The sequence below is a fragment of the Perognathus longimembris genome, chromosome 3 (genome assembly GCF_023159225.1).
Source record: "Perognathus longimembris pacificus isolate PPM17 chromosome 3, ASM2315922v1, whole genome shotgun sequence".
Taxonomy (NCBI): domain Eukaryota; kingdom Metazoa; phylum Chordata; class Mammalia; order Rodentia; family Heteromyidae; genus Perognathus; species Perognathus longimembris.
The window spans coordinates 72,425,606-72,438,649 of NC_063163.1; the positions used below are offsets into that span (position 1 = coordinate 72,425,606).

The following is a 13,044-nucleotide window of genomic DNA, read 5'->3' on the forward strand; positions in this document are numbered from 1 at the left end:
TACATTTTTAAAAAATTACCTAAATACAGTCTCAACATGCCGCTTGGCCTTCAAGGATTTCATGTCCTTTTAAGAAACAGTTCGCCTGTCCCAGCTGAAGTATACTGTCCTTGGCTGTGACATTGCCAGTGACTGTGACTCCTCTACCGACTCGGTAACAGCGCCTCCCTGGGAATTAGCTGTCCCCTTCTGCAGCTGGTGGCTCACTGTCGCTCTTTCCTTTTAGCCCTTGGAGTTGCTGTGTGAGAAATCCATCGGCACGGCCAACAGACCCATGGGTGCTGGCGAGGCCCTGCGGAGAGTGCTGGAGTGCCTGGCGTCAGGCATCGTGATGCCAGGTTGGGGCCTTGTGCTTTGCAAGTGGCAGGAAAAGGAAAGGGATCAAGGCCCTGTGGCCACCTCCTCTCGAGTCCACTAATTGGGTTAGGGCAGCAGCAGCAGCCCCATGTCCCCCTAGGGCGAAGCATGTGACTACCCTCTTGCACCATCATATCCAGCCCTGAGCCGGGTCCGCAGCCCTGATTCCAAGGGCGGATCCGAGGGCAGTGGTGACCCACTCCCATGTGGCTTTTCTTGCTCTGAGACACATATGGATTATTTCTGTCAAGGGCTGGATGCTGAGTGGGTCACCGAGCTCGGTGTGTTTTCCAGAGCTGGGTGTGGATGGGGCGCGGGGGGTAATGCACCTGGTTCCCTCAGCCAGCAGAACTCTTCCGAGATGCTAAAAGATAATCCTCTGCATATCTTCCTTGTTTCCTGCCTTCAGATGGTTCTGGCATTTATGACCCTTGTGAAAAAGAAGCCACTGATGCTATTGGGCATCTAGACAGACAGCAACGGGAAGATATCACACAGAGTGCGCAGGTATAGTCGTCGCCATTGCCAGCGTGAGCCCTTGCCCAGTCTGCACTCACTGGCTCCCAGTTCCATGACTGGCTATTCTCAGGGCAGCCCCTGGATTGCAGCACAGGCGAAGGCACAGATCTGATACAGGGTGCCCCAATCTGGGCTGCTTCTTTCCCCTGGTGCCATGCGTGGTGGTTGTCTGTCCCTCCCTCTGCCTGCCCACGTGCCATGTTTGCACAGGACTGTTTTGGGGCTCTTCCCCTGCAGGCTCACCACGTGGCTCCGTGTGGCAACCAGTCCCCAGGTTGGGGTCTCCTGTATTCCTCTCCGGGGGTGGTGGTCACAGGCTGGCCCTCCCCCTCAGCAAGGTTGGACCGGAGCAGTCAGGCCCTGCTGTAGCTGTCAGGGAACCCCTTGCTGATGTAGAGGAGACCTTTAGCTCCCGCCCCTCTCAGAAAGCAGTAGTGAGCTCACAGACTGAGGCTGCTGGCGCTGGGCATCTGAGTGAGACTTTTCTTCCCCCCTTCAGCATGCGCTGCGGCTCGCTGCCTTTGGCCAACTCCATAAAGTGCTTGGCATGGACCCCTTGCCCTCTAAGATGCCCAAGAAACCAAAGAATGAGAACCCCGTGGACTACACCGGTATGTGCGCCCAGTGCTGGGCAAAAGGGCCCCACTCCTACATCCCTGCCTTGGTCTTAGCCATTTCTGTCCTGGTCTCCTTTCAGTTCAAATCCCCCCCAGCACCACGTACGCCATTACACCCATGAAACGCCCCATGGAGGAGGATGGGGACGAGAAGTCCCCGAGCAAGAAGAAAAAGAAGATCCAGAAGAAAGGTGTGTATGGGCAGCTTACTGGTTCTCCACCCACTATCCTTGCCCACCTGCTGTCGTTCTCATTTTCTTGGACACAAAAGTTTTGAGTGTTTTTTTTAAAAGCTACTACGCATGACGTGGCATCACAGTCCTGTGTTCCCACCAGGGCTTCTGGAGGAGCGTGGGCCATGGGTTTCTTCACTCTTCTAGCAAGGGACCATCAGCATCTCACTCTGAGTTGTCTATGTTCTTCTCCCAGAGGAGAAGACTGAGCCTCCCCAAGCCATGAATGCCCTGATGAGGCTGAACCAGCTAAAGCCAGGGCTGCAGTACAAGCTGATCTCGCAGACGGGCCCCGTACATGCCCCCATCTTTACCATGTCTGTGGAGGTGGATGGCAGCTTATTTGAGGCCTCAGGGCCATCCAAGAAGACTGCCAAGCTGCATGTGGCTGTTAAGGTACCAGTCTTCCACTAGGACAAACAGCAGGAGAGCCGCTTTCACCTGGTGGTGGGGATGGGGGTGGCACAGCGGGCATTCAACACAATGATGTGGTTAGATTTTTGAGCACTTGCCAAAGCCATGCATGGCCAAAACCCCCTCAGAGGGTCCTCCAAGCTAGCTGGGCTTGGAGGGGAAGGAAAGAACCATCAGGTTAGCGGCCGTGCTCCGCTCAGAACCCCCAGTCCATTCTTTGTCCACCCACCTCACCAGCTCTGTACTCTCCAGGTGCTACAGGACATGGGCTTGCCAACAGGTGCTGAAGGCAGGGACTCTAGCAAGGGGGACGATTCTGCTGAGGAGAATGAGGCAAAGCCCACTGTGATGGCGCCGCCCCCCATGATGGAAACATCCTCAAACCCCAATGCTGCCTTTCCCGCAGATGCCAGTGCCGAGGTGAGCTCATGGTAGGCACTGGAGTGGCCACTGGGGCAGTGCGCAGACCTTCAGGCAGTGGGCCTCCCTTGTAGGGAGCTGTGGGGGGAGCCCTGCCCACTGCCCCCACTGGCCAGTCCCTGAGAGCTGACACAGGGCACAGGGAGGGGGCCGCTCCCTTCTTGCTGAGAAGGCTGCAGCTGAGTGTGTTGGTTTTCTTTTGTGTTTTCCCTGAGAACGTAAAACAGCAGGGGCCGATCTTGACTAAGCATGGCAAAAACCCCGTGATGGAACTCAACGAGAAGAGGCGCGGCTTGAAGTACGAGCTCATCTCTGAGACGGGTGGCAGCCACGACAAGCGTTTTGTCATGGAGGTGAGGGAGCTTTCAGGATGGGGTGCCTCAGGCCTCTGCGGAGGGGTCCCCCACAGCCCTGGAGGAGGCCATGTGTCACCTGCCCGTGTGCTCTCCACAGGTTGAGGTGGATGGTCAGAAGTTTCAAGGTGCTGGCTCAAACAAGAAGGTGGCAAAGGCATATGCTGCTCTGGCTGCACTCGAAAAGCTTTTCCCTGATGCCCCCCTCTCCCTGGATGCCAACAAAAAGAAGAGAACCCCTGTCCCTGTCAGAGGTGGACCCAAATTTGCTGCCAAGGTGACCGCTTCTCCTTTACCTCCCTCTGGCCTCGCGGTGTCCTCTTGTGAGGCCGAGAGCCTCACCTGCCTGTGTTCTCTTATCCAGCCCCACAGCCCTGGCTTTGGCATGGGGGGACCCATGCACAATGAAGTGCCCCCGCCCCCCAATCTTCGAGGCCGGGGACGAGGAGGCAACATCCGCGGGCGAGGCCGGGGACGAGGATTTGGTGGCACCAACCATGGAGGCTACATGAATGCTGGTAAGGACGGGGGATCTTGTTCCATGTGTCCACAGCTCTGCGCTATGGGGAGCAGGCTGAGAAGCTGAAGGAGGGGGGGGTCTAAGGGAGCCCCCCTCCATCCCGGGACATGTCTGCTCTCTTTCAGGGGCCGGGTACGGCAGCTATGGCTACGGTGGCAACTCGGCGACAGCAGGCTACAGTAAGTGTGCGCTTCCGTGTGTGTCCACGTGGGAGGCAGCGCAGCGTAGTTGTGGGCCTGAGTTAGGGCAGGGCGCCCGTGAGGCTTCCTTGAGGCTCAGAGCCACCCGCACCTTTTTGCGGAGTTTGGTCAGAGTTGGCCCTCCAAATCCCCATCCCGCCAGCGAGTCCTTGGTTCATAAGTGCTAACACACCAACTAACTCATGTGCCTTCCAAGTTCCTTAGAAGTCCAAATGGCCCTTTCTCTGCTGTATGCCGTGCGGAGCATCAATCTTGGCGAGTGCAGCTTTCCTGCCTAAGCACCGCTGTTGTCCTGAGAAAGAGCCTTCACTGGGGGCCACAGGAGCAGAGAAATCTAGAACATGAGTTCAAATGTGGCGCTCTGTGCCCTTTTTCAAAAGAATTCTAATTTCTTCTCTCTGCTCTGTCTCCCCCTTTTGTAGGTGACTTTTTCACAGACTGCTACGGCTATCATGATTTTGGGTCTTCCTAGAGCGTCTAAAAGTATTGCACACAAAATCAACTTTTTACTCCAATTTCTTCCAACTCCAAAACCCAAAGTGTCCGTGCTGTGTCCCTGTGCTTCACTGGGTTTCTCAACCGTGGCTTTCCACCGCAGCTTGTCTGAAACTCTTAGCCTGCAGAATTTAAGACAATGGCAGTTTTTATCGTGATTTGCCTTTGAACCTTGGTCATTTTGAAGTTCACACTAAGTGGAGAACACTTTCCCAGAGAATGTATTTCTGTGCACATTTGCATAGAACTTTAGAGCCAGCGCTGTTGAGCATCAAGGCAAAAGCCCACCCGTGCTTTTTATAGAAAGCATTCCTTTATTCAAAGAGACAGATAGTGACACATTTTAATCTACCTTTGTCTTAATTTACAGCAGGTTTTGTATGAATTTTTAATCTTTTAACCAACTCCCAAACCTGGTTGATGCCTTTGACAGTGATGAAAACGATTTCACCACACTGATCCAGAGCCGGCGACGTTTTTTCTTTTTATCAAGCCTATACAGCGCTGAGAAGGCGGGGGATTGTGCACTGGGCTGAGGTCATACCTGCCCTGTTAAAATGCTCTGGTGGGCTTCTTGTTTGGGTGCAGTATTTTGTGGCTGGTTTGGCTAGAGTGGACTCTCAAAGGTATCAAAACTGTGCTTCCATTATCTGTGTGAGAGACAGATGAGCTTCAAGAGGTTAGAGAATGTGAAATTTTGCAAGTCCTGGTCACAGCTGCAAACGAAAGGGATTCTGGATGTTTGACTTTTGCACTCTCCTTAATGGGGCTTAAAACAAAAAACAAAAAACCTCACGCAGCAAGAGCCTTGTACATTCCTCACTTCCAGTGGCAAGCCAGCTTTGGTTCCTCAGGGGCCTGGCAGCCCCTCCTTGCTGCGCGCAAAGGTTCAAGGCCCCTTTGCTCCCTTCACCAGCCTAGGATTGCCTGGTGGGTGGCCTCCTTGGATGTGGTGGCCTCAGTTATTTTAGCTGCACATCCTGCCTCTGTCTTGACTTGCAAGATTTTGCATTAATTCAGGCAAAACTGATCAAAATGGTTACTATGTGTGATTTGTTCCCAAGGTTTGAAACATTCAGTGAGACTTTTTAAAACTTGGATTGCATGATGTATTTTTTTTTAGAAAGTTATTGTTTGAGAATATGTCTTTTTATACCAGGAAATAGTTATCCTGAATGACGTTGAAACTCCCTCCTCCTCTTTATTATTTTTTTTTGAATCAATACATGTTAAAGTAATGAGCCCTAAGTACTTGCGTCTTCATTCATTCCCGGCTTCAGACGGAGGCTCCGTGCGGGATGCTGGGGGAGCCGGGCTGGGGACTGGGGCAGGGGCTGCTGGGGCGGGGGGAGGCGCCGAGGCCTTTGTGCACCCAGCCTCCTCACTGAGCCTCTGCACATTTGCTTTCTTGCACTGTGGGACACGTCCTCCTCCTCCTCAGTGTATGACTGTGATCGGGAGGGGAGGGGGCTGCCCAGAGGAAAAGGTCAAGTGTGCAGACTGGTTCTGTCTTCCCCTGGTCTTGTGGCAGTGGCCCGTGACATGACAGTAAATGGGGTGCGCTTCTCTGGGGGATGGAAGGCCTGGGAGGACTGCCAAACTGGCCCCCCTCCCCCCCCCCACCTCACCCCAAAAGTATGGGATCCTCAGTGCTCAACCTGGGGAAGACGGACAGGCTAGGCTGTGTGGGACGTCTCTCCCCCTCCCACCCACCCTGGGCCTGGCCAGCCGCCTGCACTGGCCGACTGTGGGCAGAGGGGGCTGTGTGCCCAGGCCCCAGACCTTGACAGCCCCTGCTTGAGCGCTGGGGGAAGGCCTGGCCTGGCCCGGAGAGCTGCCCCATGGCCTCTTGGCCTCAGCTTTTTGCCCACCCTGAGACCTCCGTAGCCATGCCTGACACTGCAAGGGGCTTCCTGGTGCTATGGAGGCTGCCCCCGCACCAGCCCCGTCTCTGGAAGGGTGGTCTGGTGAAAGCCTAGTGACCAGAGGTGGGGGCTTTATATGAGCTCGGCCTTGCTGGTGCCCAGTGGCTGTGCTGGGGGGACAATAGAGGAGCCTTGCGTGGCCATCCAGATATCCAGCCTGATTCTGGGGACCCCCCTCTGTGTCCCAGGTCATGTGTTTTTGTACAAGTGACATCCAGGAGACACCTGCGCTTGATTGAGGAGTTTTAAATTGCTCTTCCCAGAACCAGGCCAGACCACTTGGTCGTTGCAGGACAGTGGTGGCTTTAGAGGCCTCGTTACGGAACATCTGGGATCCCCGGCCTAGGCCTGCCAAGCCCGTTTCCATCCAGCACAGAACAGAGGAGGTGGGGGTGGCTCGCTGCTTCTCTGGGGCTTTGCTTTTCCTGTCACCGTTGGGGACATCTGGGTAGCTGTCAGCTAGTCCTGAATGTCATCTGCGCTCGGAGCCCATCTCATTGTAATGTTGACATCTGCTGCACAGCTGCTGTCGTGCGCTGCTTGGCAAAGACCCCTTGTTGTCACCAGCTGATGGGTGAGTGGAGCCGAAGGCTGCACCGGCCTGCGGCAGGCTGCCTTAGCCAGCAGAGCTGCAGTTCTGTTCTCTCTTCCTCGCTGTCTCCAGGCAGCGACTTGGGTCAGCCTTCAGGGCCCACGGCTGCCACCTTCCTTCCCTCCCCTCCCCTGCCTTCCAGACCCTCTGCCTGACCCCCTCCCTCCCTGTTTAGGTCAATTCTACAGCAACGGAGGGCATTCTGGGAATGCCGGTGGTGGTGGCGGCGGGGGCGGTGGTGGCTCTTCTGGCTACGGCTCCTACTACCAAGGGGACAGCTACAGCTCACCGGTGCCCCCTAAGCATGCTGGGAAGAAGCCACCGCATGGGGCCCAGCAGAAGCCCTCCTACGGCTCCAGCTACCAGGCCCACCAGGGCCAGCAGCCGTCCTACAACCAGAGCCAGTACGGCAGCTATGGCCCGCCACAGGGCAAACAGAAAGGCTACAGCCACGGTCAGGGCAGCTATTCCTCCTACTCCAACTCGTACAGCTCCCCAGGGGGCAGCACCGACTACAGCTACGACAGCAAATTCAGTGAGTTGGCCTCCAGCCCAGGGCTGGGTGCAAGACACATGGGTGCTTAGGCGGGCCCAAAGGCAGCGGTCCAGGCAGCATTGTTGTGAGTGGGGTGGTGACTTGAGGCCACCTCTTGGGAGGATGCTATGGAGGGAGGCAGTGTTACATCCACTCTCTGATCCGGCCCAGACCCTTTCCTTCTACTTTATGCCCCGACCCAGTGGGTTGTGCTGCACCACAGGCCGTGCAGGGTGGAGTAGGCATGTGCGTGCGGTGCGTCCTCTTGACGGGCGGTGGGCAGCATCGAGGCGCCGTCAGTGTGGGGCAGGTGCTGCCACCCCTGGGAACCAGCCAGGGCCAGGGCATGGTCTCTTACGTGGCTCTGGAGTCTGGTACTTACTTAAAAGGCTGACATGTGCCACATGTGCAGAGGTACCCCCTGGCAGGTCCCTGACCCACTGCCACTTTGCCTTCTCCGGGCCCCCTAACCACGCTGTTTTCTCTCCCCTAGACTACAGTGGTAGTGGAGGCCGAAGTGGCGGGAACAGCTATGGCTCAGGCGGGTCCTCCTACAACCCTGGGTCACACGGGGGCTACGGCGGAGGTTCTGGGGGCGGCTCTTCATACCAAGGCAAACAAGGTGGGCCCTGGGAGCAGGTGGCAGGCCTTGCCTGGTGTGCTGTGAAGCTGGGAGCCGTGGCAGGACTGGAGGGCTTGTGGGTGGGGTGCATTGGCAGCTGCTTTCAGCTTCTGAGTAGGGCCCACCATAGCCGTTTGTGCATTTGAGAAGCTGGACACCGGGTGTTGCCCCAAGACTCTCAAGTGCCAGCACCCACTTGAGATGTCCAAGACCCCAGGGGCCAAACTGACTGGTAATCTCAGTGTGAGCTCACGCGGAGCAGTGGGTCCAGGTGTCCCTGGTTCTGTGATGAGGCAATTATCGTGTGTCATAGCCCCTAACAGCCAGGTTTGCGGTGGTCTCACCTTGCAGGGTGTTGGTGGAAGGCAAGACTGGATGGCCTGTGAAAGATACTTAGCCAAAGCAGGCGCCCAAGGGGCCCGGCCTTTTGGGGTCATGGCCCGGGCACTCCTGTCCCCTCCTTTAACCTGCCCCATCTCTTGCAGGAGGCTACTCGTCACAGTCAAACTACAACTCCCCGGGGTCTGGACAGAACTACAGTGGCCCTCCTGGCTCCTACCAGTCCTCACAGGGGGGCTACAGCCGGAACACAGACCACAGCATGAACTATCAGTACAGATAAAGCCCCCCGGGCTGCCTCCACTACCTTCTGCACTTACGCCCTCAGCCCATCCGAAGATTGTTTTATGCATCACAGTTAACATGTCCGCCGGCCCTGCAGGCGTTCCCCACCCGTCCACGTTTGCCGCGTTGTGAGGTGCAGTGGCCCCCGGCCCGTGCTGTGACCCGCATTTAGCTGTGTTTGGGACTCCGTGTCTTCAGTGGTTTGTTAGTTGCCATTACAGTCTCGTCTGGTAGAGTTTTGCGTTCTTGCCATTTATCCCTCTGTCTATTTACACTTGGTGTTAGCCTTGCCTTGGTTTGTCTTGAAATAGTTACAGAAGGGATGCATCATCTGTTCATGCTTTTGTGAAGTGAGTTCAATGAGCTTTCTGTATTTTAATGCTTTCGTGTTTCAGTTTTATAAGTGAAGATTTTATTTTAAAAACCAGTGGGAAAGAGTGGGTTTTGGGGTTTTTTTTCCTTTTGTATGTCTGGATCATTCAGGCAGTACATCCGAACTCAGAAGAATGTAGACAAATAAAAAAAAAAAGAATGGCACTGTCTCAGGCCTGGGTGTTTGACCCTCTAGTCAGTCGGGTGATGGGCAGCTCGCTCCACTCTGCTCCCACTCTGGGCAGCAGGGTGGGGACAGCAGGATGGTCCCTGGTCACCAGAGAGGGTCCAACTCCAGGCCTCCAGACATCATTATTCCGAGGTTGGCAAGGGCCAGCTCCCTGCCCCTCTGGGGTCTTTTTACCCCAGTGTCCCACAGTCTCCACAGCTCCACTCCTGGCAGCATGTGGGAGCAGCGCGAAGGCTGGAGCTGCAGGCATGCTTTATTTCCTGCTCCAGGAACCCTGCTAGCCAGCTGTGCCCTTGGGCTGGTGTGGGCCACAATTGTGGCCCTGCTGCACAAAGGCCTCCTGTAGGAGCTGGGGCTCTCTACAAGTTGCAGAGACTGGCTCTAGCAGTCTAGGGGAAGATTTGTTTACTGTTGAAATTCTGCAGTGTTTGGGGACCTGGTCACAAGTAGAGTGTATTCCAGGTTGCTTGTGGGGAAGAGGCCAGGATTTCTGCTGCTGGACATTTCCTACAGCCACGCGGAGAGAACTTGGTGTCCGGCTGCTTGCCTTTGCCCATGAGGGTCATGGCCGTCATCCAGCCTGTCAGAAAATAACCTGGCACCTCAATAAGAGCCCTTCTCTGCCTGTAGCCGCCTTTGCACCCGGACTCCTGGCACTGGGCTTGGCCTGAGCCCCCAGGTGCCCTTTGGTCTCTTGTGCGCAAGAAGAAGCAAGATCCAGCTTGTGCTCAGGACCCCTCCATTGATGAAGTAGATGAAAGTTGCATGGAAGGAATAAACATGAGAGGCGGAAAGAGGATGTGGCTGTGGGGAAGCAGGCCGAGAAGCGGCCAACATGGGAGTTCCAGTCTGTGAGAGCCAGCATTCCACCCAAGTGATCTGTAGTGGATGAGTGAGTGGGTCCCTGCTCCCATCATGATGGGCCATGTCTGTGACTGACATGTCTACGAGCTGGCATAGGAAGACGTTCCTATTGGCCCTCTTGTTTTGGGGTAAGGATTCATGCTGAGGAGGGTTCTGTGTTAGCCACAAACACAGCCAGAAGACTACCTGCTAAGCACAGCAAAACTCTAGATGAGTCCCCGAGGCCTCAGCTCAGGCCTTGCCAGAAGGGACCAGATGGCACACTCCATGACTCCACAGTGTCCCGGGTGCTTGTCTCCAAGGAGCAGCTGGAGAACACAGAGCCCTCCATGGTACACCTTGCAGGCCTCCGTGGTGCTAGGATGCTGTGCTTCACTTGGCCTGTGACATTGTTGCAGTGCTGAGGCTCCACTGTACCAAGATGGCAGCTGTCACCTTGGGTAGAGAAGGCCTTCCTGCTGGGGGCACTGGCCTGCTTCACCTGCTGTCTCATGTCTTTCCATCACCAGCACAGGTCATCGGGAGCCTCCACAGGAAGAGTGGGGGGCCACAGTTGTCCTCTGGAGTTGATCATGACGAGGTACTTGCTGAATAAGCCATGGGGGTCAGGAATGGGGCACCAGGCACATATGACCAAGAGGGCCCGGGACCCCTGTGAAGGAAAGAATTCTGTGGCATTAGAGAAGGGGTAGGGGTGGGGCTCAGGGACTCCGGACTGATTCTGGGGGAGGAACATTAGGGGTTGGTGACTAGGACCAGAGGGGACCACTGAATCATGGGGTACAGACCCAGGATTTCTACCTCCTGATGGAGCAGTGCCATTGGGGCTCTGCCTGTCTTTGGGCTGGAGTCCAGTCTGACCTGGGGGGGTCAATTCCTAGTTGCCTGCTTCCTGTCTGCCCTGGCAGGGAGGTCCACTCAACCACTGACGGCTCTCGTGCAGTCCGTAAGGCCTGTGCCTGCCCGAAGCTCTGCGTCCCGGTCCTCTGCAGCTGGGTGTCGCCTCTGCATTCAGTCTCCGTGTGAGCTCCATCCATGCTGGCCGTGCACATTACCCGCCTGAGACCTCCGGACACGGTCTGGGCTTTAGGAACTAGCCTCCACGGAGGCCATGATGCTCACCGACCCTTCCCAGAATAAACCGAGTTCACGTGTCTGGCGTCTCATTTTCTCATTGTATATATTTTTCCACTACCTTGACACTACCTTGGTGTTTGCCCTCCAGACACTGAGGAGCTCCTGTCCCGGATGGACAGGCCTGTCTTAGCGTGAAGTATGTTTAGGGTGCTGCGAGGTTGGGCTTGTTTCCAGTTCAGGGAGGAGGGGAGAGGGAAGCAGATGCAGGGGCCAAGTTCCATGGTTGAATCCTGCACTGAGAAAATGGTTCTAAACAATGCCCCAAATAGACGCTGAGACCCACCCAGACCTTCCGAACTTGGTGGTAGGAGACAGGACTGTAAAGAATTGTCCCCCGTGTCCTTAAGCCCCTGGCCGATGTCTTCCTAAAATCTCCCATGAGATGGCACCTTGGCCTCAGCCTTTGTGGCACATCAGTTGTGTAGGTAGCAGAGAGGGGTGCTCCAGGGCAAGCGGGGATCTGCCCAGGCCCCTGGGTCAGTCACCCAAACCTCATGTCCCTGAGGCGTCTTATGTTTGGACAGTTGGCCTGGAAAGTTCTGGAGTTTTGCAGTTGGCCTACCCAAGCTGCCTGGGAGGGTCCTAGACCACAACCCCAACCCTCTAAAACTACCCTGTCCTGGGTAAGTGGTTCTCCGGGGCAACCGTGGGGAATGGGGCCGCTGACTGCTCACTACTGGAGGTGGGCCTGCGTTTAACAGGACACAGGAAATCTCTGGAAACATCCAGTTCGTATAGGCCCTTCATGCTCACTGTGCTCAGTGAGGTTTCCCAGGTGACTTCGCCACGGAGAGGCCCAGCCCCTTGCGCTCTGTTCCTGGGGGGGAGGGGCGCAGGCTCCGCCCTTGCACGCCATTCATGGGGGGGGAATGAGGCCACAGGCTCCGCCCCCAGGCTGTTTGCCAGCTCTCACTGCAACCTCTTGGGCGCTGTCCATTGTGCTGAAACAGCCCTCAAAGGGCAGTCCTGGAACCCGCCCCAGGGACCGCTGACCAGACGAAGGTGGATGTCATTGAGCCTCCGGCCCTGCTCTTCCCGCACCCCTAGACATTGAGGCGACACCCGATCTGGAAAGAAAAGAGTAACCTTTCCATCTGTGACGCTCACTCCAGAGAAGGGCTTTTGGTTTTGGTTACAGCTGTGTGGCAGAAAGAGTGACACACTGCCTATTCCAGATGTTTACTATGTGTGTATGTGTTTGGGCACTTAGCAAGGTCAAGGCTTTCAGAATGACCCTCAGCATCGTTTTTAATTAATTCACGGTAGTGGGGACTTGAACTCACATCTCACTTGCTGGAGAGGTGCTCTACCGTTTGAGCCTCACCTCCAACCTTAGATTGTGATACTGTTCCTCAGCACCACATGAACAGCAAAAGCTGGAAGTGGTGCTGTGGTTCAAGTGACAGTGCTAGACTTGAGCAAAAGGAAGCCAGGAACAGTGCTCAGGCCTTGAATTTAAGCCCCCAGGACTGGCAAAAAAAAAAATGTTTGTTTTTTTTTTAAATAACTGAAGCCAAAAAGAAAAAGTGGGCCTGGAGGTGTGGTTCAACTAGGAGAGCACCCGCCTAGCAAGTTCAAGGCCGTGACAGCACCCAAAGGGTTCTATATTAAGCAAATGTAAGGCATCTGCCTTTCCCCTGCCTCTGTGATTCCCCTGGACGTCTGCGGGGCCTGTGTGTCTGGGGAGAGTGTGGATTCAGTGGCCTGGGTGTGAGCTCCCCTGACTCCTGCGGTGAGACCAACACCGAGTTCCACACTTAAAGTCCCACCATTTCCTCTTTTGTTTTCCTTTTCTTTTCTTGCCAGTCCTGGAGTTTGGGATCCAGGGCTTGAGCACTGTCTCTGGCTTCTTTTTGCTCATGGCTAGCACTCTACCACTTGAGCCACAGTGCCACTTCTGGCTTTTTCTATTTATGTGGTGCTGAGGAATGGAACCCAGGGCTTAGTGCATGCGAGGCAAGCACTCTACTGCTAAGCCACCTGCCCAGCCCCATGTAGTTTATATTTTCGATGGGTTGTATTGCCAAGGAGTCTTTGTCATCCTGAGAAATTGGC

The 13,044-nt window shown here is 55.4% G+C and overlaps 1 protein-coding gene and 1 long non-coding RNA gene across 10 annotated transcripts in view; both read left to right on the plus strand.

Moving 5' to 3' along the window:
* Ilf3 (interleukin enhancer binding factor 3) overlaps window positions 1-10,236 on the plus strand; it is a 37,872-nt gene extending 27,636 nt beyond the window's left edge. For 3 of the 9 annotated variants that reach the window (XM_048342204.1, XM_048342206.1, XM_048342207.1), the window contains 13 exons: window positions 227-338; window positions 767-864; window positions 1,376-1,487; window positions 1,574-1,684; window positions 1,923-2,122; window positions 2,393-2,560; window positions 2,776-2,913; window positions 3,014-3,190; window positions 3,278-3,431; window positions 3,559-3,612; window positions 6,821-7,180; window positions 7,674-7,802; window positions 8,288-10,236. In XM_048342204.1, the coding sequence (XP_048198161.1) occupies window positions 227-338; window positions 767-864; window positions 1,376-1,487; window positions 1,574-1,684; window positions 1,923-2,122; window positions 2,393-2,560; window positions 2,776-2,913; window positions 3,014-3,190; window positions 3,278-3,431; window positions 3,559-3,612; window positions 6,821-7,180; window positions 7,674-7,802; window positions 8,288-8,424 (1,950 nt within the window). In that variant the 3' untranslated portion in view covers window positions 8,425-10,236. Of the gene's footprint in view, window positions 1-226; window positions 339-766; window positions 865-1,375; window positions 1,488-1,573; window positions 1,685-1,922; window positions 2,123-2,392; window positions 2,561-2,775; window positions 2,914-3,013; window positions 3,191-3,277; window positions 3,432-3,558; window positions 3,613-4,055; window positions 5,370-6,820; window positions 7,181-7,673; window positions 7,803-8,287 lie in introns of those variants that run through there. The other 6 variants (XM_048342205.1, XM_048342208.1, XM_048342209.1 and 3 more) reach the window with 6 other exon arrangements.
* A 31-nt stretch (window positions 10,237-10,267) lies between these two features.
* On the plus strand, window positions 10,268-11,008 carry LOC125348791. Its single transcript, XR_007210407.1, has 2 exons — window positions 10,268-10,432; window positions 10,761-11,008. It is a non-coding gene; the product is annotated as an uncharacterized LOC125348791 (long non-coding RNA).
* The last annotated feature ends 2,036 nt before the right edge of the window (window positions 11,009-13,044 follow it).